The 22,864-nt window shown below is 31.0% G+C and overlaps 1 protein-coding gene across 1 annotated transcript in view; it reads right to left on the bottom strand.

Annotated features, from left to right (window-relative positions):
* Positions 1-3,945: 3,945 nt before the first annotated feature.
* Positions 3,946-22,864, bottom strand: part of Pde9 (phosphodiesterase 9) — a 503,564-nt gene continuing 484,645 nt past the window's right edge. The window contains exons 15-18 of the mRNA XM_075357846.1: positions 22,568-22,807; positions 15,114-15,265; positions 11,069-12,243; positions 3,946-4,416 (exon numbers count right to left, since the gene is read on the bottom strand). Coding sequence (XP_075213961.1) covers positions 4,202-4,416; positions 11,069-12,243; positions 15,114-15,265; positions 22,568-22,807 — 1,782 coding nt within the window. The 3' untranslated portion in view covers positions 3,946-4,201. The remainder of the gene's footprint in view (positions 4,417-11,068; positions 12,244-15,113; positions 15,266-22,567; positions 22,808-22,864) is intronic.

Here is a 22,864-nt window from a genome sequence, read left to right as displayed (position 1 = left end):
TTTGTATTATATTAAATATGAATGGCTACATCTTCACTTATGTGTAAATCCCTACAATAATAATTTAAAAAATAAAGAATTCATATTAATTAACTGCTTTTATTCCTGGTTAACCAATTTCAACCAAAATCAAAATTTTGAATTTGGTTATCTTTAAAAACACTTATATTAGATTATATTATTTAAAATAAAAGTAATGAATATTTTTATGTGCTGTTCAATATTCTTCAGAAGATTTCAATAAAATACGGATATGTTTTTGTTCTGATGTGAATGAACTCAGAATTTTTTTGAAAAATTTTAAAGCTTTCGATAATGATTTTTCTATTACTTTTAAACATTTCTTGGATGTAATTTGGAAATTACATCCAAGCATTTCTTTTTGTTTTCCTTTAAAAAATCTATAGCAAGATTTGCATTCTACACCTAACTTTACTTTCTTTACCTGTTGGTTTATTCTATTTTATTTGTAATTTTATCCTACTTTTAAATAATATTCCAGTCTTGTTTTTTAACTTCACTAACATGGTAAAGTGCATGTTTCAGATTATTTACCGTAAGCAAATTTAGGTGTTACGTTATAGTCTGGTAATTATATTAGCGAGAGAAACTATTTTTATATTCATTTGTTATATTTTATACTAGGATAGAGATGAAATATTTATTTTATTCATAAACTAAATATTTATTTAATTACATAAACAGTGTTATTGTTATGTAAATATCAGTTTATAATGGAAGGTTAGTTTGAAACAAAAACAAAAATTTAACACATAAAACAACAAACCCTATAACTATTAACATCTCAAGCTCAATATTCTATTATCAATGTCCAACAAAATTATACTAGCTCCTACTTACATTGAGATAGTGATGTTAAAATTTCAAAGAGTAAATGATAAATCTTGACATTATTTCTAAAAAAATAACATTATGACCAGGTAGTATTTTTTAGTTCTTTAAAGATATAATAATATAATTTTTGTTACGCAGTAATAAATATGTTTAAATCAATCTCTGTCTAAAAAGTAATTATAAAGGAATAAATTTATTTTGCTAGTTTTATAGCTCATTATGTCAAAACTGAATATTACAAGTAAATTTACTCTTAAATGAGTATCAATAAATTGGCAATTTGGCATCAAAAATAGTTTCTGAACTTCTGATTATTAAGAAAAATTTACATACCTAATCCAGATTAAGGACAATCAGAACATTTCAACTCTTTTATTTTGAATATATTTGGAACCAGAATGTTACCTTGTGTCTTATTTCTTAAATTTAAATATTATTTTTTTTTAAAACCCAAGAAATCTAGAGAATTAAAATTTTACTTAATTATATAAAAACTATTTAAAACAAATTTCTACTTATCATTGATTATTTACCCATTAAAAATACTATTTCATATATTTTAGGAAACAAATTAATGATTAAATTAACATCTATAGTCATGGAAATTTTGCCACATAATGTGGAAATAAAATGTCTGGAAGGAATATCTGAGTTGATAATGAACAACTTCTAATGATTCCACTTGAAATGAACCACAAATAATATTAGCTCATTTAAAAAAGCAGACTGGAAACAGATTTTTTTTAAACAAAGTTTTTTATCAGTGGAGGGATTAAAATATGATATGCAGTAACATAATTAGGTTTATAATTTACCCTATGTTTTGAAATAATTAAATTTACATGCTGTGATGTATTTATCATATTCATTTAAAACTTTTCAAAAGTAATGTGATTTATTTTCCATTTTTAAATTTATCTAAAAATGTTTATATAAAAGTTGATGTAAAATAAAGTTAAAGTGATATAAAAATTAAAAAAGAAGTAAATATAGGTTATACAAACATTACAATTTGATTCTCATATAATACATTTTCCCAGAAAGTAATAGGATTATTAAACTTCACAATCTTTTCCATGTATTTGATAATGAACAACTTCTAATGATTCTACTTGAAATGAAATTCATAAATAATATTAGCTCATTTAAAAAAGCATTCAGAAATCTGTTATAAAAAGGGCTTCAATTTTAATTTTTAACCACAAGAATGAGCATAAATTTCTTTAATTAATTAAATATGTGACTTTTATGGTTTTTTTTACCCCACCTAATCAGTTAGTAATAACATGATTCATAAGTATAAACCAGAATAAGAAATTATTGTCTTTGAAAGATGTGTCACATCATATTTGCCATTCATCAGTACTTCAGTAACTATAAGATTAAAATAACAGTTTCCTTCAAATAAATAAATAAATGAAGTCAATAAATATAAAATTAACAGTAATAATATAACAATAATAGTAATAATAATATAACAATAGTAATAATAATATTAAAAAATAAAAGACAATATTTATCTTGTACATTAGTAGTTTTGTCAAGAGTAAAATAAGCAAATATTACTTAAATATAAAAGATTATAGTTTTCTTAAATTTACTAGACATTTGTAAACAAATATAAGAGTAAAAGTAACATTTATCTCTATGATGTATACAACAGGTTAGGTACAGGATTATAATAATTTTCACAATAATAGGATCTCTATACATAATCCTCTTGGCTTTATCATGATATGAAGGGGCTACTTGGGAGGAGGCATCTCATATTACAGTTAATATAACAATTATACAGTTATCAATTTTGAAAACAAAAAAAAATGATACAGGAAGTGTGGTTCAAAACGGAATTGTAGCATCCTCTCATTTATGATGTTACTCAGTTAAATATGAGAAATATTGTGTGGTAAAGGGTGATTATATTATAAAAATATATTACTTTTGGTTTGTTTAACCACATAACTTTAAAAAAAAAAATTAAAAGAGTTACTTTAAACAAAACTTTAACTCTTAATAACTAGTCACAGTGTAAAGTTAAGAGAGGGATCAATTTATCCTTAAGTAAAAATTTCCACAATTTGGTGAAAAAACTGATTTTTTGTTGTTATAATTTAATAAAAAAATTACATTGCATTATTATGCATGAAACAACAATTTTTTTGCTTAATGAGTTCTTTTAAAAAAGTAACTCTTTTTAGATTGTAGTAATTTAAAAAAAGATTATATACAAAATTTAAGCCAGTTCATTTCTTCTATTACTTCATTAAGAACTCATTTAAACAGAGAAATATTTGTTCTTAATAAAATAGAAAAGAGCAGGTTTAATTTGGCGTGTATTTTTTTAAAAATTGAAATAACTCAAAAAAAGTCAGATGTTTTCTTTCATAATTAGATGGCTATCATATATATGCCAAGATGGCATACGATAGTCATTTTGGATTTATGAGGTGACACAGAGTGTAAGACAAATTTTAAAAGAAGACACCAAATGAAGGTTTTACTCTGCATGATATAAGTGAGATATCTCCCAAGTGACACCTCCTAATCACGAAAAAAATCCATAGACTTCTAAAATGCAACATTTCATGCTGCCATACATAACAAAAACATTTCTGTATGATTCTCATATAATATTAGGCTATACATATAGGTAAATATATTTATATATATATATATGTATGTATATATTTGAACATCAATAATATAACAATTAACTCTTTTTTAAACAACATTCTTCTCAGCTTAACAGAATAAAATCACTGCTTATGTTTCCTTTAAATTTACGATTACCAACAGTCACTAATTAAATATATTACTAAACAAATAACTACGTAATAACAGACACATGCACACATACATTCATACATATATATATAATGTTTTTATTACATACATTTCCATAAAATATTAGTATATCATCTTTAATATAAATAACAACATATGGACACAATGCATTTTCATAAATATATATGGTAATAGTCTTTATTGATCACGGTTTTATTTTTATCAGTAAATTAATTTACAACAATACGCATACAAATATTATTTTATTTATTTACTGACAATTTTCACTGTCAATTTGATTATCTTTCATGAAATTATAATTAGCTAATGTAATGATAATTGGTAATTTCATTTGACTTTTGGACTAGATAGAACATTACATTCATTATACGAGGATGAGTATATAAATACATAAATGTCAGTTAGTTATAATGTAATACATGTTAGAATGAAGAAAGAAAAGTACACATACCGTCACTACACAGATAAGAGTAAATGAGTAGCGGAGCGTTTCAGTTAACGACAATGTAAATACATAATTAATATAAGTATTGTAGTTTATTTACGATTTGGCAGTTTCTTCTTTTTCTTGTGATTTTCTTGACCTGAATGATGAGACCAATGATGACATCCAGTGTTGCCGTCTTTGCTGTTGATGAGAACTACTGCTACTACTGGTTGCAGATGTTTCACTTTCATTTCTGGTAGTGTCACTTACAGTTTTTGACCCCTGAGGTTTATTACGATTGTTGTTTTGCACACCCAGAAATGTTGTACCTATTAAGACAATAATATATTTTATACATGATTAAATAATAAAAAGATTATGCAAAGAACCTTTTGTTCACACTGAAATATTATGATCAAATTTGTGTAGCACATGAGATTTTTCCCACTGATAGGTTTGATAAGAATATGTTCAGAGAAATACTCCCACCACTTGAATACTTTTACTATAACTAAATTATAATGAGAAAAGGAAAACTCTTTTCCTCATAGTGATGTTGTTGTATCTCATCCTCAAACTAAACCTGAATACTGAACTTCAGAATACCAACATACGATTTCGCTCATACACCACTGGCATATTTGCACCACCAGAAGTAGTCGACGAAGAAGTTCAATGTAAGGATAGAAAATCAACTGAAAGACTTTATGTAGTTCCAGACAATTTTTCTCCACTCTTGGGTCGTTCCTGGATAAGGCACCTGGGCATTTACCTTCAAGATATCAACATCAAAAAGGGTAATACCAATTCTATATATTTAGTACTGCCAACGAACATAAAACATGAAATCTTCAATAAATATGCCAGTCTGTTTGAAAAACAAGTTGGTAGATGCAAAAACATTACAATTTCTCTCAAAGTAAGGAAAGACGCAAAACTTGTAGCTAAGGAAGCTAAGGAAGTTCCCCATGCTCTCAAAATAAAGGTAAACTAAGAACTCAAAACACTCAAAAACCAAAACATTATCTGAAAAGTCTAAGAAAGTGACTTTGCATCTCCATTAGTCATGATTCCCAAGCACGATGATACCATATATCTGTATGTTGATTACAAAGTAGGGGTGAACCCCCAACCACAAGATACACACTACCCTATACCAAAAATCGACAACCTTCTTACAGCACTCAATGATTCTTTATATTATTCCTCCCTAGATCTAGTTAAAGCATGTCTTCACGTACCAGTCTCTGAGGAGAGTGCAAAAATTCAAACAATTATTATTCATAAAGGAAGTTATGCCTTCAATTGCCTCTCATTTGGAATCAAAACTGCACCAAATGACTTTCATCTCACCATGGGCAAAGTCTTGAAAGGACTCAGAGGGGTTACAGCATACTTTGACAATATAATAGTTCATGCAAAAACACAAGAAGAATACTACAAAAACCTGACGGCTTGCCTAGATGTATTACAAGAGTTCGATTTACACCTCAACAAAGAAAAGTGTGAATTTTTCAAAACTAAAGTCCAACACCTAGGCTATGTAATTGAACAAGAAAAAATTTCCTAAGACCCAACTATGGTCACAGCCATTATAAACGCACCTAGACCAGGAAGTCAAGATGTAAAGAGATTCTTAGGAATAGTAACCTATTTTGCAAAGTTTGTACAGGGTGATTCAAAGAAACAGGAAATTTTGAAAGTTGTGTTGGTAGCCGTAGGCGATTGGTACCACTTGATAAGTGGTGCCAGCCTCTATAACCTAACCTGCCATTTAGTTGTCATGGATCCTTAGAGTGGTGCGCAACGTGCATTTGCTATCAAAGCGTTTTACAAAAACAATGACAGTGTGGAGGGAGTGCGTAGAGAATTTCGCCGTCATTTTAATCTGGGACGGCACGACTGTGTTCCATCAGCACATGCAATTAAAACATGGATAACTAATTTTGAGGAAACTGGTTCGGCAATGAAAAAGAAACCTCCAGGTCGTGAGCGAACCGTCTGTACACCACAGAATGTTCAAGCTTTACAAGATGCTGTCACACGAAGTCCACATCGGTCAATCCGTCATCTCTCTGCATCTTTACAATTGCATAGTTCAAGTGTTCGAAGAATGTTAGTGAAGGACTTGCAATACCATCCTTACAAGTTGCAGATCGTCCAGGAACTGAAACCAAACGATGCAGTTGTGTGAGCACAATTCTGTAATGTAATGCTTCAGAAGATAAATGATAACGAAGAGTTTGTTCACAAACTGTGGATGTCAGACGAAGCGCATTTCCACCTCAGTGGATTTGTTAACAAGTAAAATTTCAGATACTGGGCACAAGAAAATCCTATGCAGCTACACCAGCGTCCGTTGCACAGCCAGAAAGTGAACATGTGGTGTGCTATGTCATCTTACGGTGTTATAGGCCCTTATTTTTTTGAGGATGACAACGGTCTTGCGATTACAGTGACGTCGGCTCGTTACATAGCCATGCTTGAAACATTTGTTGTGGAACAACAAAAGAGATTTCCACCAATTCTTAATACAGCCTGGTTTCAACAAGACAGAGCAACGTCACATACTGCACGAATAACGATGGCAGCTGTACGCTGATTGTTTGGATGTGTCATTTCATGAAATGGTGACATTAGATGGCCTCCCAGATCGCCTGATGTCTCAGCTTGCAATTACTTTTTGTGGGGTCACCTTAAAAGCAAAGTGTTCTACAGTAGACCTGCTACAACAGAAGAACTGAAGGCAAAGATCCGAGAAGCAATTGCAGAAATTCCAGTTGAGATGTTAGTCAAACCATGAACAATTTAACGAAGAGACTTCGTGACTGTTTACGTAGAAGAGGAGGTCACCTGGAAGATGTCATCTTTAAAAAATAAACTAATGCATGTATCCTAAAATGGCAACATTTGTATAATTACATGAAATAAAATTCATTTTTAAAAAAAATTGTTCATTAACGTTATTTAATTTTAAAAATTTCCCGTTTCTTTGAATCACCTGTACCACATACCTCGACACTCTCATGTCCACTGAGATTACCTTCAGAGAAATCACAAATTCCACTGGTGTTCAAAATGTTAAGCGGCTTTAGTACAACTGAAAATGAATCACAAGCAATCGTGTACTAACCCCATTCAATCTGTATCTTCCACTGACAGTGAATGCAACGCTTCTCCGACAGGGATATCAGGAATAATTTTACATACAATAAATGAAGTAGAAAGGCATATTGCTTTTGCTTCTTGTTCATTTGCCAAAACCAAGATGAATTATAGACAGCTTGTCAGGGAGGAACTAGCAATTGTATTTGCCCTAAAAGAATTCTATTATTATATATATGGCAAAAAGTTCATACTGTGTACCAATAACTGTCCACTGACTCACATTCTACATGAAAATTCAAAACTTCCAGCTATGACATCCACAAGACTTCTACGCTACACAACTTGGCTCACAGACTTTAACTATCAAATTTGACGTAAACAAGCAGAAGAAAATGTCCATGCCAATTTTCTGTCATGATCTCCTATTCAAGGAGATTTGTTTCTCCTTCTTTGTTCAAGGAGATTGTTCAATTAGTATTTCTAATTTCTAATGAAGTAATCTAAAGATTTCCAATGAAATATAAAATTACAAAATTCTTGCTGAAGAAACTTCACATGATGAACACTTATCAAAAATGAAAAGTGAAAATTATGGTTCTGAGTGTTACCTACAAAATGGCATCAAGTAGTATCTTTAAAGGGCAACAAGTAGCCATACCAACTTCAATGCATCAGTTAGTTCTCACAGAACTGCATCACACTCATGTGGGAATTGTAAAGATGAAACAATTGGCCAGACAATACATTAAATCTCATTTGGAATCAAAATTGCACCAAATGACTTTCATCTCGTCATGGTCAAAGTCTTGAGAGGACTCACAGGGGTTACAGTATACTTTGACAATATAAGCATGCAAAAACACAAGAAGAATACTACAAAAACCTGACGGCTTGCCTACATGTATTACAAGAGTTTGATTTACATCTCAATAAAGAAAAGTGTGAATTTGTCAAAACTAAAGTCCAACACCTAGGCTATGTAACTGAATAAGGAAAAACTCCAAGATCTAGATCTAGAAAATCTTGTCAGACTGTGGATGAATAAAGAAAAACCTTTCCAAAGCACCTATCCATCACTGGGATGAACTCTCAGAATCTTTTAAAAGGGTTCACATGGATTATGCTAGATCGTTACAGGATCACCACTTCTTCATCATGGTCAATGCAAAGTCCTAATAGTTGGAAATTTTTTATTCTAAGAATGTACCAACAACAGATTCAACCATTCAATACCTTCAAGATATATTCTCATCTTACAGCCTATACTATACAACAATGCAGCCTATACGACAATGCAACAATCTTCAAAAGTGAAACCTTTACAAAATTCTGTTCTGACCAGGGCATACATCAAAAGTTTACAGTACTAGGTCATCCCACTATTAACAAACTCACTGAACGCAATTTACAAACTTTCAAGGAAAAGTTAAAGGCAGTGACTTTACCTAAATTACCCATTCAAAGAAAAATTCAAGAAATTTTAATGTGTTATAGATCTACACCTCTCTCATCTGGTAAATCTCCATCAGAGTTATACCTAAAACAAAGATAACATATTAAATTAGACCTTCTGAAACCACCATCACCTTCCAACATCACTTCTAGAGCATGTCAACTAAGCATGGGAGATCAAGTACAAGCAAGGTGGTACCCCTCCACTAACAAACCAATGTAGAGACTTGGAACTGTAGTCCAGAAGCTTGGAAAACTTCACTAGATGATTAAGTTTGATGGCGACGGATAATCCCTGAAGAGACAGAATTACCATTTGTCTCTATCGATTCAAAACCAAAGAAAACAGTGACATTTGCTCCATCACTATACACATATGGTGAACGAAGAAGAGATCCCTAGAGGGGCTCCACCTGGCACCTCCCGAAGCGCCAGGAGAGATGTATTTAGGTTGATATATATAAATTTAAGAATGCAAAAATTTAAATGTAAAATTTAAAATGTATATAATTTAATATGTATATAAATTCAACTTTTTTTTTCAATAAGCGTAGGGGACTGTTGTATCCCAACTTTCAAAAAATTGATGCAAGCTGACTATTGAATCGAGGATTTAAGTGATGATGTGGACATTTGTTACAATATTATTATTACGTTCAATTAATTCATTATGTTTCAATTACTCATTATGTTCTCATTAATAAATATTGTTTTATAATTTGAAAATGTGTGTACTTATTTAATTAAGAGACATAACATATGTCATTCCAATTACTGTTGTCAGAAACAGAAAGCATTTATTTATTACAAACACAAATATTTTTCTGGATATTGGTATACTTTGTTAACAGAAGTGAGAACACAATAGGGCTAAACAGAGAAGCACACAGTAAACAAATTCATTAAATTTTAATAAATTTATTCATATATTTAATTTTCACTGACAGCAAGAATTTTTTAACCTAAAATTCATAACTAAGGAACTATACTAATAAAATATCTGCAAGCTATTCTTTTAGTAAAAAAATAAATATTTTCTAACATAATAGATTTCTTAAGTAAAAAGTAATTTGCACTTAATTGTATATTCATATCATAAAGTAAACCTAAAAAGCATGTAACTAAATTTTTAAATTATTAAAAAATATCTATTATGAAAAGTCTTAAATTTTGTACTTCACATGCACATACTTGAATATACATTGTAAATCTATACTAAATGCAAGTAGATTCATATTATTTACTATTTATAGCATGTAAGTGTCACACGTATGTGACGCCATAAAAATTAGTAACATATTTATGAGTACAGCATATATGTTGAAAATAAACTGTTCATTAAAATTTTCACAACTCAGGTCTATACATGCATTTTCAGAATGCAAATAAATTTTATTATTACTGTATTTTTAATGTTGGTACTTTTTTATTGGTTTTAGTCAATTAATCTTATCATGAAATTTATGTAATTGTAAAATTATATGTATCTATATGGGGTTCATTACCATCCACAGCTTGAAAAGTTGTAACATCATATCACCTGCACACATAGAACTATTGTTCAGTATTATATTGTACAACTTTTAAAGTGAAATCCAAAAATGTGACATATTTTTATTAAATGGGTTAACTATATCAAAATAAGATTTCTTTGTCCATTAAAAGAAAAATATTTTAATCCAAAATTGCTCTTTCATGTTTTTTACCAGTATCCTAGTTAAACAACAAATTGTAAGAGCTAACAAAACCTTCACTTAAATAAAACCAACAAAAAAAGCCTTAAATTATTTGCCCATCCAAAATTACAGTTTGTGTACTAACAATAAAATGAGAAACATATTTATTTTATTATGCAGTTTCTTTGAATGAACCAAAATGCAAAAAACTGTAATTGCATTAATATTATCTAAGATTTTACTCCTTAGCGAATCATCATTAACAGACCTGATTATTTTGAAATCACCTGTGCTAATTATTTCAAGTACCATTAAAACACAGAAAGATACCCAGTATCAATTGTAGATTACTTTGAAAGAAGATTATGATAATTATTTCAAACATTTAAAATATGCAAATACAATTCCCTGGAGAGAGTACTAATTAAGAAAAATGTGATCATAAATTAGTGTACAGCTAATAAATATACATTTTAGGAATGTTCAGTATAAAGTTATAATTTTGATAACCAAAACATTTCATGTTTGAAAAGTATAAAACAGTTTTTTAAATCAACCTTCTAATTTAAGTTAAAAACTAAGGAATCTCACTTCAGTCTGAGCCAGCATTTAAAACTTGAAGTAGGGAAGAAATATCTAACTTACTACATATGTGTAGTATGTATATATATGTGTGTGTGTATTTCATATATATTGTAAGATATGTCATAAGCAAGTTCAGTTTTATTATGTAATTTGATATTACCTGCAGCTTCATCTGGTGGTGTCATTCCGTTAGCAACTCTTTCATGGCTTATTCCTTCATGGGATGTACTTCCTTTGCATTCTTCAGCATTTTTAGATGATTTCTCTAAATCTTTGTCTACTGAAGTTCTTGATTTCAACAATACTCTCCATCCTTTATCTCTTCTAGTACCATCAGGCATTTTCTTTTTTGATATCTTTGGCAGAGTCATAGCACGTCTTTCACTCTCTAAACTGACTTTCTCTTCTACTTTTTGGTTCTTTAATGAAGCAGGTGATGCTGGAATAGTTACAACTTTTTCAACAGACCCTTTCGGTGAGCCTAAATCACTACTTTTTGAAAACCTATCACTAAAATTTTTCAAACGTCTGAAAAAATTGGACGGTGATTTCTTTTGGACCTTTTCTTCAGAAGAAAGATCAGATGAAGCTTTTGACAAATTTTCTTTAGATATTTCTTCAATGTTGTCTTTAACATTAGAACTGCAGGTCGTTTCTAGTATTGTAATCGAAGTTGTGGTAGTAATAGTTGTAGCAGTTGTATTATTGCCGTTATCATCTTTTGTCACATCATCACCATTTACAACTATCATAATGTCATCTTTAACATTTGCCTCAACATCAGAACAACCCTGAGCACAGCCTTCCTTAATGACACCCAATTTAGTACTACATTCTTTATTGTTGCTAACCATTTCTTCCTCTATCTTATTAGTTTCTTCTCTTCTTGGGGATTCTTTTTCCAATTTAAAATCTTTCGGACTGCTTGGTGAACTCCTACGTTGTAATACATCACGAAAATCTTTTCCTGTTCGAAATTCCCTTAACCCTTCTGGACTGCCAGCAGAAATTGACCTCGTTTTTCTTCCGTACTGTCCATGAACAAAATCTCTTCTCCATTCTTGTTCTGCCAACGAATAACTACGAGAATCTTTACCATCATCACTTCCACATTTTTTTGTCCACTGATGATCATGTGGTAAACAATTTTCATAACGCCTGTCATCTATACTTCCTTGGTCTCCAGAAGACCAACTACGTTTCTCACCACTGTCACTGCTTCGAAATGAACGATCATGTCCTCTGAGAACTCGAGCTATCTCTTGCTCTGCCAGCTGATGAGTTTTTTCACGACTTCCTTTTCGACTCCCTGGATAACTTTTACGTCCAGAACTGCTGAAAATCAAACAAACCTCTGCATTATTTACAATAAATGTAAAAGTGTAAAGTTTAACAATTCAGTTAAATTGCAGATATAAGCACTATACAATTAACTCAAAAACAATAACAAGATACACTATTTCATGAGATCTTTCTTAAAACTCTGAAGGTTTATGTATATATAACCCCAAATTTAAAAAAAATCCATTCACTTTTATTTTTGTTTGACTTTATTTTTACTTCCTTGTATGAAGTAAGGGAAGTATTGTAATCGTGAAACATTTTTGGTTTTCAGATTTCAATGGAAATATCCATTTTTACTATTTCAGCATAACATATTGATGTACGTATATATCATGCATAACTCAAAAATGATTACTCATAGAATGTTGAAATTTTTTATTTAGGATGTTGTAACATCTAGTTGTGCACCTCCCCTTTAAATTGCAAATAAAAACAAATTTGGATTTTGGGCTTTTTCTTATCTGCAGTATTAAGCCCTCATTGAGAGCTTTGCAACAATATATCATAAGTGGTACTTATTTTGATTGGTTCCACAGTTATAGCCAAAAAAAATTTTATTAATGAAATATTTAAATCTTACAAGGGGAAGGCATATCAGTTTGAATCCGACTTCATCTTTTTTTCTTTTAACTTTTTTACTTCCTTTTTTTAATTTAAATATATTGATTTATTAATAACTATTATCTCTGATTGTAAAAAAATTTAACAATAAATAATAATTGAATAATAACAATATAAAAAAATATGAAAAAGATATCAGAAGTTATTAGTGAAATAAAATTTTATGTACTTTTCATTTAAATTCAAAAATTGTTACAATCAGTGGTTAATAATTATTAATAAATCAATATATTTAAATTAAAAAAACAGTTAACAAAAAATGTATGTATATGAAGTCGGTTTTGAATAGACGTGTGCATCGTTACAGATCCGACATGTTCTCACTTACACCACATATCTACTTAACGATGTGAAACAATTAATATATAAACTAATACAAAATGCTAAGGAAATTTGTAGGGCCATTTTTCTTGAATATAATTGAATATTGTGTGTTAGTATTTATGATAAAAACACGTAAATAGTGAGTGTACTTTCACACACAAAATTTTGTTCAAATTGGTGTCCCGAAGCTTGTGCCTTCCCCTAGATATCAACAGTAATATGGATCTTAGGTGCCTTATACTGATTTAAATTTTTATAGAAAAAAGTCACTATAGTTATTTTCCTTCAGAATTAGAAATAATTTGCTTTTGAAAAGCAGACTTTTTTAAACAATTAAGCATGATCTTAGTACTAGAATAATTTAATTTCCAAACCCTATCTTGTTTTACCTTTTACACATTCTCAAAAATGATTAGCCATAGAATATTGAAATTTTATATTTAGGAGTGTTGTAACATCTCCTTTGTGCATCTCCTTGTGCATCTCCTTTTTGATTGCAATCGTCTGGGCAATCAACATTTAGAATAACTGAATGTTATGTTGGTAATAATCATGTATATTACATCTGATTATTTAATATTAATTGAAAGTTATAATTTAGAATTGTATTATTTTTGGATTTTCTTAGCAAAATCTTCTAAAAATTATATATTTATTTTTAAAAATCAATTTTATTTAATTATTTGACAGAACAATAAAATACAATGTTATGTTGGTACTAACTATACATTTTTGAATTGTATTCAATTTAAAGTGATTGTTGAAATTATTTTAATAATTACTGTTGACATTTGAATTCAAATAATTTTTTTTTATTAAATATTTGTATTTACTAAAAAAATTATTTTCATTTATAATAAAAGTGATTTGTAAATTATTAATTTCAAAATACCTACTCTATCCTTCAAATTTCTATTTCTATTTAATAAAAATGTAAGTATCTTTCAAATTACATCTTTTTTTTTTGTTATGGAGAAGTGATTCTGGTCATAGAAAAGGTATAGTACATAACTCAACTTGTAACTCATATTAAGCACTAATGAAAATAGGTAGCTTTTTTCACTTGTTCATAATATGCTTCTTACAACTCTTGTTATGTAATATAATATTCTAGATCAGTATTATTTGTATTTTCGTGAGTTGCTGATTAACAAAAGTTTCAGATTTCTGGTGAGTTGTATAAATAAACGTTAATAATAAACTATTCCATTTAGTGAACTCCTATATACTGGTTAAACAAAGTTTTACCAGTATGTTTAAATGAAGTGCAGCACAAAATGTGTGTATGTAATTTAACAGGTATACAAGGAAGTCATATGGTGTCCACATCAATTTTTTTTTTATTATTTCAAGCTGCTTTTGATAATTATGCATTTAAACACACGAAGTAACAAAACTTAGTTGAGAGCCCATCTGTATAATTTTATTTCATGTTTAACATTAAAAAAAATAATACTAATTAGAAAAATTAATAATTTTCATCTCCAGCCTATGAATGATTTTAATTGATTTCCATCTGAATGGAATTTCTATTACTAACATATATCTAGATAAAATTGGAGAAACTCTCCAAAAAGTTAAAAATAACATGAGGGAGAAACAGAATTATTAGTCTAATATTTCATGTCATAAAAAGTAGATGACTGCAGAATATTAATGACAATTTACTTCTGATTAGAATAAATAATATATTATTATTTTATTCTATTGTTTCATAATAAACTGATCATACTAGATTATAATTAATAAGTAGTAATTTATGAGAAATTTCATCCACTTTCATGATGTTTTAGAATAAGGTTTAGAAATCATTCAAAAAACACAAAAATAAAAACATCAAAAAATGTAAAAAAGTTAGAAAACATTAATATATGGTCAATATTACCAAATGGAATAAAACAATATTTCTTAATTACCTGGAACTTTCAGTTGATATTTTAAATTTTAAAGCTTTTTCACTAACAGCTACTTCAGTAACTGTCTCTTCTTCATCAGAATCTTCACTCAGCTCAGGTAAAATCTCTTCACTACCAATTACCACATCATCTTGATCATCTTCACAACGTGACTGATTGATAAAAAAAAACAACTTAAGGAAAAAATAATGATAAATTTACTAAAAAAAATTAAACTAAAACTCACTTTAAAAGTGTCAAATTTTAATGTTCACAATAGATAAATATAACCAAAAAATTACAAAAACTTTTTTCTATAATTTATTAAATAGAATTTTTTTCTTATAATTGATATTCACAATTTAGTTGTAGAGGAATTTTTATGGTCTTATCCAATAGCATTTGTAATATAATATTCATAATGCATAAGAAAATGAATATTTAGCATTCCTGCCTATTAATAAATAATTTAAAAATGACCTGAAAATCATGCATTAAAATTAAATCTATTGGATTCAAAAAGACTATCAAAAAATAAATTTAATTTACTTATACATTAAGGTTGTTTCACAAGAAATAGAGTTAACATTTGATGAAAAGATAATTATCACCTTATGAAAAATCATCTCATTTCAAGTTTAAAAAAATGTCTGTTGGATATCATACCTGAAAAATATTTACATCAAAAATATAATTCCAAAAAATGGCATAATCTTTCTCAAGAATAAAAAGCATTCCATTCCAGCTTATAATGAAAAATGAGAATTAAAATGTATCTGTTTTCTTTATCATGTCAAGTTAACAATGACAATCAGATCTAAAAGTTACCTTCATTCTGTATTACAAGAATCATCTTTATGCTGCAAATCATAATTATCAGAGAAAATTGATTGAAACTTATTGTGCTTCAGGTGCTTTAACATTCATTGCAGCCATAAAAAGAAATGCAACTGTTAATGTAAAGCAACAAATTAATATATCCCATTCTGCGATGAAACAATGAATTATACATATGTTTCAACAGAGTATGGAAATTTCAGAAAAATTTTTTTTTTATAAATCTTTTATAGCAAAATAAAAATTCTTCAGATAAACAGCGTGATTGAAGTACTTATAATTTTCCAATTTGCTATCAGTTATGAAATATTCCATATGTCTTTATTCATAATTGTTTCATTATCTAGCCAAAACTAAATTACAGTAAAAAAATCTTCTGTTAAACCCTCCAGGTTGATAAAAGAAAGCAACTTAAGTTTTGATCTTCCTAAGTCAATTCCTGTAAGTTCTATTTTCACTCCCTTGTCAGAGCTTGGTGGAGTACCCTTATAAAACTCAAACATAATTCCTGTACACACACCCCACAGCTATTATATAGCTTCAGTGGAGTTAAGTTGTTGTACTCCTGAAGGTAACCTACTTAACTTTTAGGGCAGAAGAGTTGAGGGGATATTTACACAGTGTTTTTTTTTTATGGAACTACAAGTTTAATAAAACATAATTTTAAGTTTAATGAATTTAATAGAAGGTTTAATTTAAACAAAAACTGGAATCAGGTGAAAAAATATTCTAATGAATTAACTATAAAAACTATACATCCTTTTCTTAGAAAATTATGTAAGATACTAATTGTACATCAATTTATACACAATCTACATCACTGAGTCTACAGAGATTTCAAAATGTATTTCTAGGACTTTTAACTGATTAACCGCCAATGGTGCATAAATGAACTTTTTGGTAAACAATTTTTTTTTTAATTTCTACAACATTTTTCATACTTTGTGTAATTTGCCTTTATTTTCTTAGGTGTTGTAATCACAAAAAAAAATTATATGGTTATAGGTTTTTAATCAGCAAGTTTATTCGCATATCAACTTATTGTATTTTATGAGATCATGAAACCCCTTCTGTATAAGGTATATAATGATCACGATATGCTTGTTAAAAATAGTATTTCTATCTTATTTGCTTATTTAAGTGTGGCTTTTATTCATCAGCTAATGAAAATTATTTATTTTGAAAACTGATAATGAATAGTGGTTGTTAAAAATAATGGTGCAATTACATACCTTTGGTTTATGGAGTGGCTTTGGCTTATTGCATGCTAAGCATGCAATATATTATTCTTACATTATAAATAATAACTTCACAATCCCACGTTGTATAATTTTTATGTTTGAATCATTAAATTTTTGTTTTGTCAGTCTTTTTACTATTTTTATCGGTGTCATTATTGTATAAAGTATTCAATTTCTATGTTTGTCAACAAATGGAATTTACAATTTGGTGTTTTTTCTCATAATTTACCTATCAACAAAGAAATGGTGCCATATTTTGGTAGGCATTCAGAAAAAATGTTTATCAGGGGAAATCCAATTAGATTTAGATTTAAGCTTTGGTGTTTGTGAAGTTCAGATAGGTGTCTGTAGCAATTTATTCCATACGGAGGTGCAAACAAAGAAAATCTGAATTTGGTCTTCGAACACAAGAAGTATTAGATTTGTTAAATAATGTTTTACTAATCCTAATGAGCACAGAATCTTTTCTGACAATTTCTTATCTACATATGATCTTTTTAATTTACTGAACAAAAAAGGATATTTTGTGACTGGCATTGTCATTGAAAATAGGCTTCCTAATTGCCCATTGAAAAAAAAATTTTCAGTAGCTAGATGGAATGATAATGCAGTTGTGACAGTTGCCAGTAACTAAAATGGCAAGCATCAACTATCAAATACAAAAAGATAAAAGTTGAAAGGAAAGAAGACACCATGATCTGCTTGAAAAGAAAGAAGACCTCCTCCTGCTTGAAGTACCTAACCTGCAGCTGATTACAGCAGGATGTCACATGTGATGCAAGAGGTGACACTGTGATTATCATCAGGTCCAACATATATCCTGTCATCAATAGCAGCTGGAATGTAGGTTTTAATTGGGCTGTGGTTGGGGGTGTTAGTTTCTTCAGTGCTTACATTTCGCCCAACACTCCTATCAAGACTTTTACTGAGCTGCTGGACGTGATGACAGTCATGGTTGCAATAAGAGGACCTAAGGTAATAGTAGCTGGAGATTTAATGCCAAGAGCAATAGCTGGGGTGGCAGCATCACCGACACCATAGAAGTTATTCTGGAGGATGTGATCAATGGATTGAGATTCCACCCTAGCAGTGAAGGAGGTGCCAACTTTTGTTAGAGAAGATTACAGCTCCTGGCTGGACGTCACTTTGTTAGTCAGACTTTACTAAGCAAAGTGAAATGCTGGAAGACCCTTTTGGAAGAAGAGTCACTAGTGATTACAGAGCAATAATGTTCAAGTTCGGGTTCCCAATATCCAAGAAGAGAGCCTGCAGCCCTTATTCCTTTAGCTGGTAAGCAATCAATGAAGTTGGAGCAGTCTGCAGACATAGAATGAGAGGTCTGATGCATGTGTCTTCCCAAAGTATTGCCCCCAAAGAATTAGCTGACATTACAAGAAAGACCCGTGAGGAGATGTTAAATAAGAAATGGGCTTCCTCGCAGCAGAAGGTGTACTGGTGAAACCAATAGGTAGAACCAGCTAGAACAGCTTGGTTAAAGGCTAGGTGACAACTCCAGAGGATGAACCACCGAGGGAACAAAGAGGACCAGCAGAAGGTGAAAGACTGATTAAAGCAGGCCAGAAAAGATCACAGGAGGGCGATTTGGGAGGCTAACTCTGGAGTGGAAAGGAGCTGTGCGAGCTGCTGGAGGATGATGTTTGGGGCAATGCTTATTACAATGTCACAGGAAAGTTCAGATGAAGGTTTCCTGTACTATCACCTTGCCCTTTTCTCCCAGCTGCTGTTCTCAGATGGAGAACAGTGCAGGAGGGAAGAGATTATGGCCAAGAATATCACTCTCTTCACCCTGGAAAAGTTTCGCAGAGCATCAGCAGGCCTGAAATGTGACAACAGCCATGGACCTCATGGGATACCGACTGAGGTGGTCTAAGCAGTGGTCAAGGCCGAGCCCTGCGGAGTGCTGGACATTTTCAACTTTATGTTGCAATACAAGCATATTCCCAGGAGCTGGAAGGGAGCCCAGCTAGTCATGAATAAAAAAACCAGGTGCCAGGATGGTACAGTGTCAACATATAAGCAAGTCTCTCTCTGTCTGCTGAACAGCTTTAGCAAGATGATTGAAAGATTACTGATAGTAATCTTTCAATTGGCTAAAGGAAGAGGTGGTCAATTGAGGAAGATTTTGTGAGTACCAGTACAGCTTCAGAACTGGGTGCTCCACAGTGCATGCAGCGTCTGAGGTCATACGGATTGCTGACGAAGCTGCTGATTGCTCAAGGACAAGAAGAAAGATCCTCCATAGTGGTGCTCCTGTACATCAGGAATGTCTTCAACAACCTGCCATAGGAGGTCATCCTCTGTGAGCTGAAGTCCTGAGGTATCAGCTTCTATCTCCAATGAACCATACAGCCCTACGCAGCCAACTTGGTTTGACCATAGTTGGGAGAAGTGAGAAGGAGGTTATGGCCAGAGGCAACAGAGTAATAAAACTAGTGACAACATGGCTTGTAAGAAATGAGCTTCAACTAGCAGCCAAAAAGGCTTAAACAATTGTTCTCTCTGAGAGAAGGCAACTGTCACCAATCTGAGTATGCATGGGTAACCTGCATCTCCACATATCTCAGGAGATCAAATAACTAGTTATTTGGCTGGACAGTTACCACAGTTTCAAGTGCCATACCAGGAAAGTGACTGAACACAATTTCAGTCACTCTCCTGGTAAGTGAACCAGCAAGTTCAGCATTAAGCAGTGTAAGTGGTCAATGTAAGTGGTCTACATGCATCCAAGAGGAGGATGCTGTGAGTGTGGCATGAATCACACTGTTATACAGAGTCCCAGCCTGAGGGAGGCCATTAAAGTCCAAGAAAGCCTTGCAGATGACAAGAAGGTTGCAGAGCTAGATTGTGCTGAGGTCACCTTCTGCTATAGGACAGTCTCCACAGAGGCTGCTTAAGTGGTGGTTGACATCCCCCCCAGTTGAACTTATGGCAATTAGGTTGTGAGAGTGCTGAGGAGATCACCTTAGCAGTGATCAAGATGAAAGGATGATGCTCAGATGGCAAGAACATTGGGACAGCACAAGAACAGGCAGGTGGTCCTACAGGCTGTTATGACATTTAGGCACCTGGATTAATCGTGAGTGAGGGGGGAGTTGAATTTTGAATTGGCCAGTTTTTAATGGGTCATGAATCATTCAATTCCTACATATACATCCAAGGAAGGCACTTGTTCAACGTGTTCATTTATTGAGGGCAGTATAATATACCAGAACACACAATTTTCAGCTACAACCAATGGATCTTGCAAAGAGAAAGATGTACAGAAGCATTGGGAGTGATAACTGCTGACATCATTATTACCAAGATGATCCACAGTCCAGATAATTGAACCTCCAGTTAGAAGCTGATACCTCTTCAGTCGTCTGTAATGAAAACAGTGATCTTGATCATGAAGATGAAGTCAGAATAGAAAGTATGGTAAAGGACAGCCTGCGATGCTAGTAGGTAGGTGCCCCTGCTTACAGGGATACCTGCCTGCGACGATGGCCGCAGGACTCCCGCAGCAGGTGCCTTAATGAAACACCCCCAATGAGGTCCCATTGCATACTCATGGTGCTGTGTAATACCAGATATGGTGGGTCTTGAATCGTTGGTGAGGGAAAGAGTGTTTAGTCGTGACAGCCCGACACTACTGTATTGTGGGCAAACAGTGGCTGATAGAGATTTCCCCTGCTCTGAAGCAAAAAAAAAGTTATGACTAATGACAAAAAAAGTATTTTTCTCATTAAATACCTATTGTACAAGTTTTAAGGAAACGTGAAACATAAAAGTAAAACTATATTATTCTATAAGGTTCATATCAAATTCAATAGAAACTAATAGTAAGAACAGAACTGTAGTTGTTCACTGTATTTCTAATGTTCAGTAGTGTATTTCATATTTACACTAAAGAAAGCCACAGCTTTACAAAATGGTATTACATACAAATACCATTGCTTATTAAGTTATCAGCAGGGTAGTTAACTTTTTAAAAGTAATTTTAAAAAATTCTAAATATACAGAGATGTCCTTCCAACAGATCTTTTCAGAGCTATTTATTTATAAATCTCCAATATCAGTGATGTTGCAGTTGGCATTGTTGTAAATGGCACCAGACTTGAAATGATTAGAAAATCTATTTAATATGTAATCAAATTATATTTAAACTATAATGTATTATTTATTCATTTATTATACATTTGCTGAATTTATTGTGTTTATTCCTTATTGCTCAAAAGTGCATATAACTTGATTGTGCATGTGTAAAATTTGTACAATTAGGTAATTTAAAAAGGTTGATTCAATTTTATGTACAGAACTTATTAAAACTCAAGTTCTGTTGTTTCATTCCTTATTTTTGTAACCAAGGAATTTAATAAATTCTTTTCCAGTATTTTAAATAATAATAATAATACTATATATGGCAAGTTGTCATTAAATACAATTATAAGTCACCATATTAAATACAATTTTAGAATATAAAAACAAATATAAGTTCTGCACAAACAACCGAATGAACCTTTTTAAATTATATAATTGGACAAATTTTACACATAGCACAATGAAAGTTATATGCGCATTTTAAACAATAAGAAATAAATAAAAATAATTCAACTGAAATTTGTCAGAATATACTAAGGAATTCACAGAATCAATGTATAAAATCCTGCTAATGACTAGTTAATTAATTGTTGATATATATATCAACAGTTAATCTAATATACTTTTGCTATGATTAAAAACTATAACATATGAGAATATTCAATAGTGATAGACTAATGTGCAGGAAACTAATGATGATCAGAAGTAAATAATGTTGCTAACAAATGGAGATACAAAGTAGCTCAATTCTGAAGTATCATTTACTTCCTTCTTTCCTTTTTCCTGTTTAGCATCCGGTAATTAACATTCATATATTACTTCAGAGGATAAATGAGTATGATATGTATGAGTGTAAACGAAGTGTAGTCTTGTACAGTCTCAGTTCGACCATTCCTGAGATATGTGGTTAATTAAAACCAAACCACCAAAGAACACCAGTATCCACGATCTAGTATTCAAATCCGTGTAAAAATAACTGACTTTACTAGGACTTGAACGCTGGAACTCTCGACTTCCAAATCAGCTGATTTGGGAAGACGTGTTCCCACTAGACCAACATGGTGGGTTATATCATTTACATCCTGTAGACACAAAAGTGAACATAGTAAGTTAAAGTAGTAAGTAGCTTGTATGTTTTGAAAATCTCTATCTACAGTATTATTTTTAACAATTTGATTTTCCTAGAATATTACCCAATGATTTTTTTACATACAATTATGCTAATCAATTCAAATGTAAAAATTAAAAAAATAATCTTATAAAACAAAAATAAATTAGCAATGCATCAACACTTACCATCTGTGAGAAACTAATAGAAGGTTTTCGAACATTTGTACCACTGCTTGATTTTACTATATCATGACTAGGTGATGGATTAGTCGGGGAATTTGGAACAGAAACACTGGAATTATCAACTGCTGACATAAAATCAGCAGTCACTATACTTTTCCGATGCATTCTATGCTCATCTTTTGCTGCTTCATTGAGTCTCTTGTAGTAGTCCAATGCATCTCTTACTGGGTCAACAATCATCTCCTGACAATCAGTTTTCACATAAATAAATATATGAATAAGGCACTTAATAAAGTAATT

This window comes from Lycorma delicatula, chromosome 2 (genome assembly GCF_047948215.1).
Source record: "Lycorma delicatula isolate Av1 chromosome 2, ASM4794821v1, whole genome shotgun sequence".
In the NCBI taxonomy this organism is placed as follows: Eukaryota; Metazoa; Arthropoda; class Insecta; order Hemiptera; family Fulgoridae; genus Lycorma; species Lycorma delicatula.
This window is presented reverse-complemented; position numbering and strand designations above follow the sequence as displayed.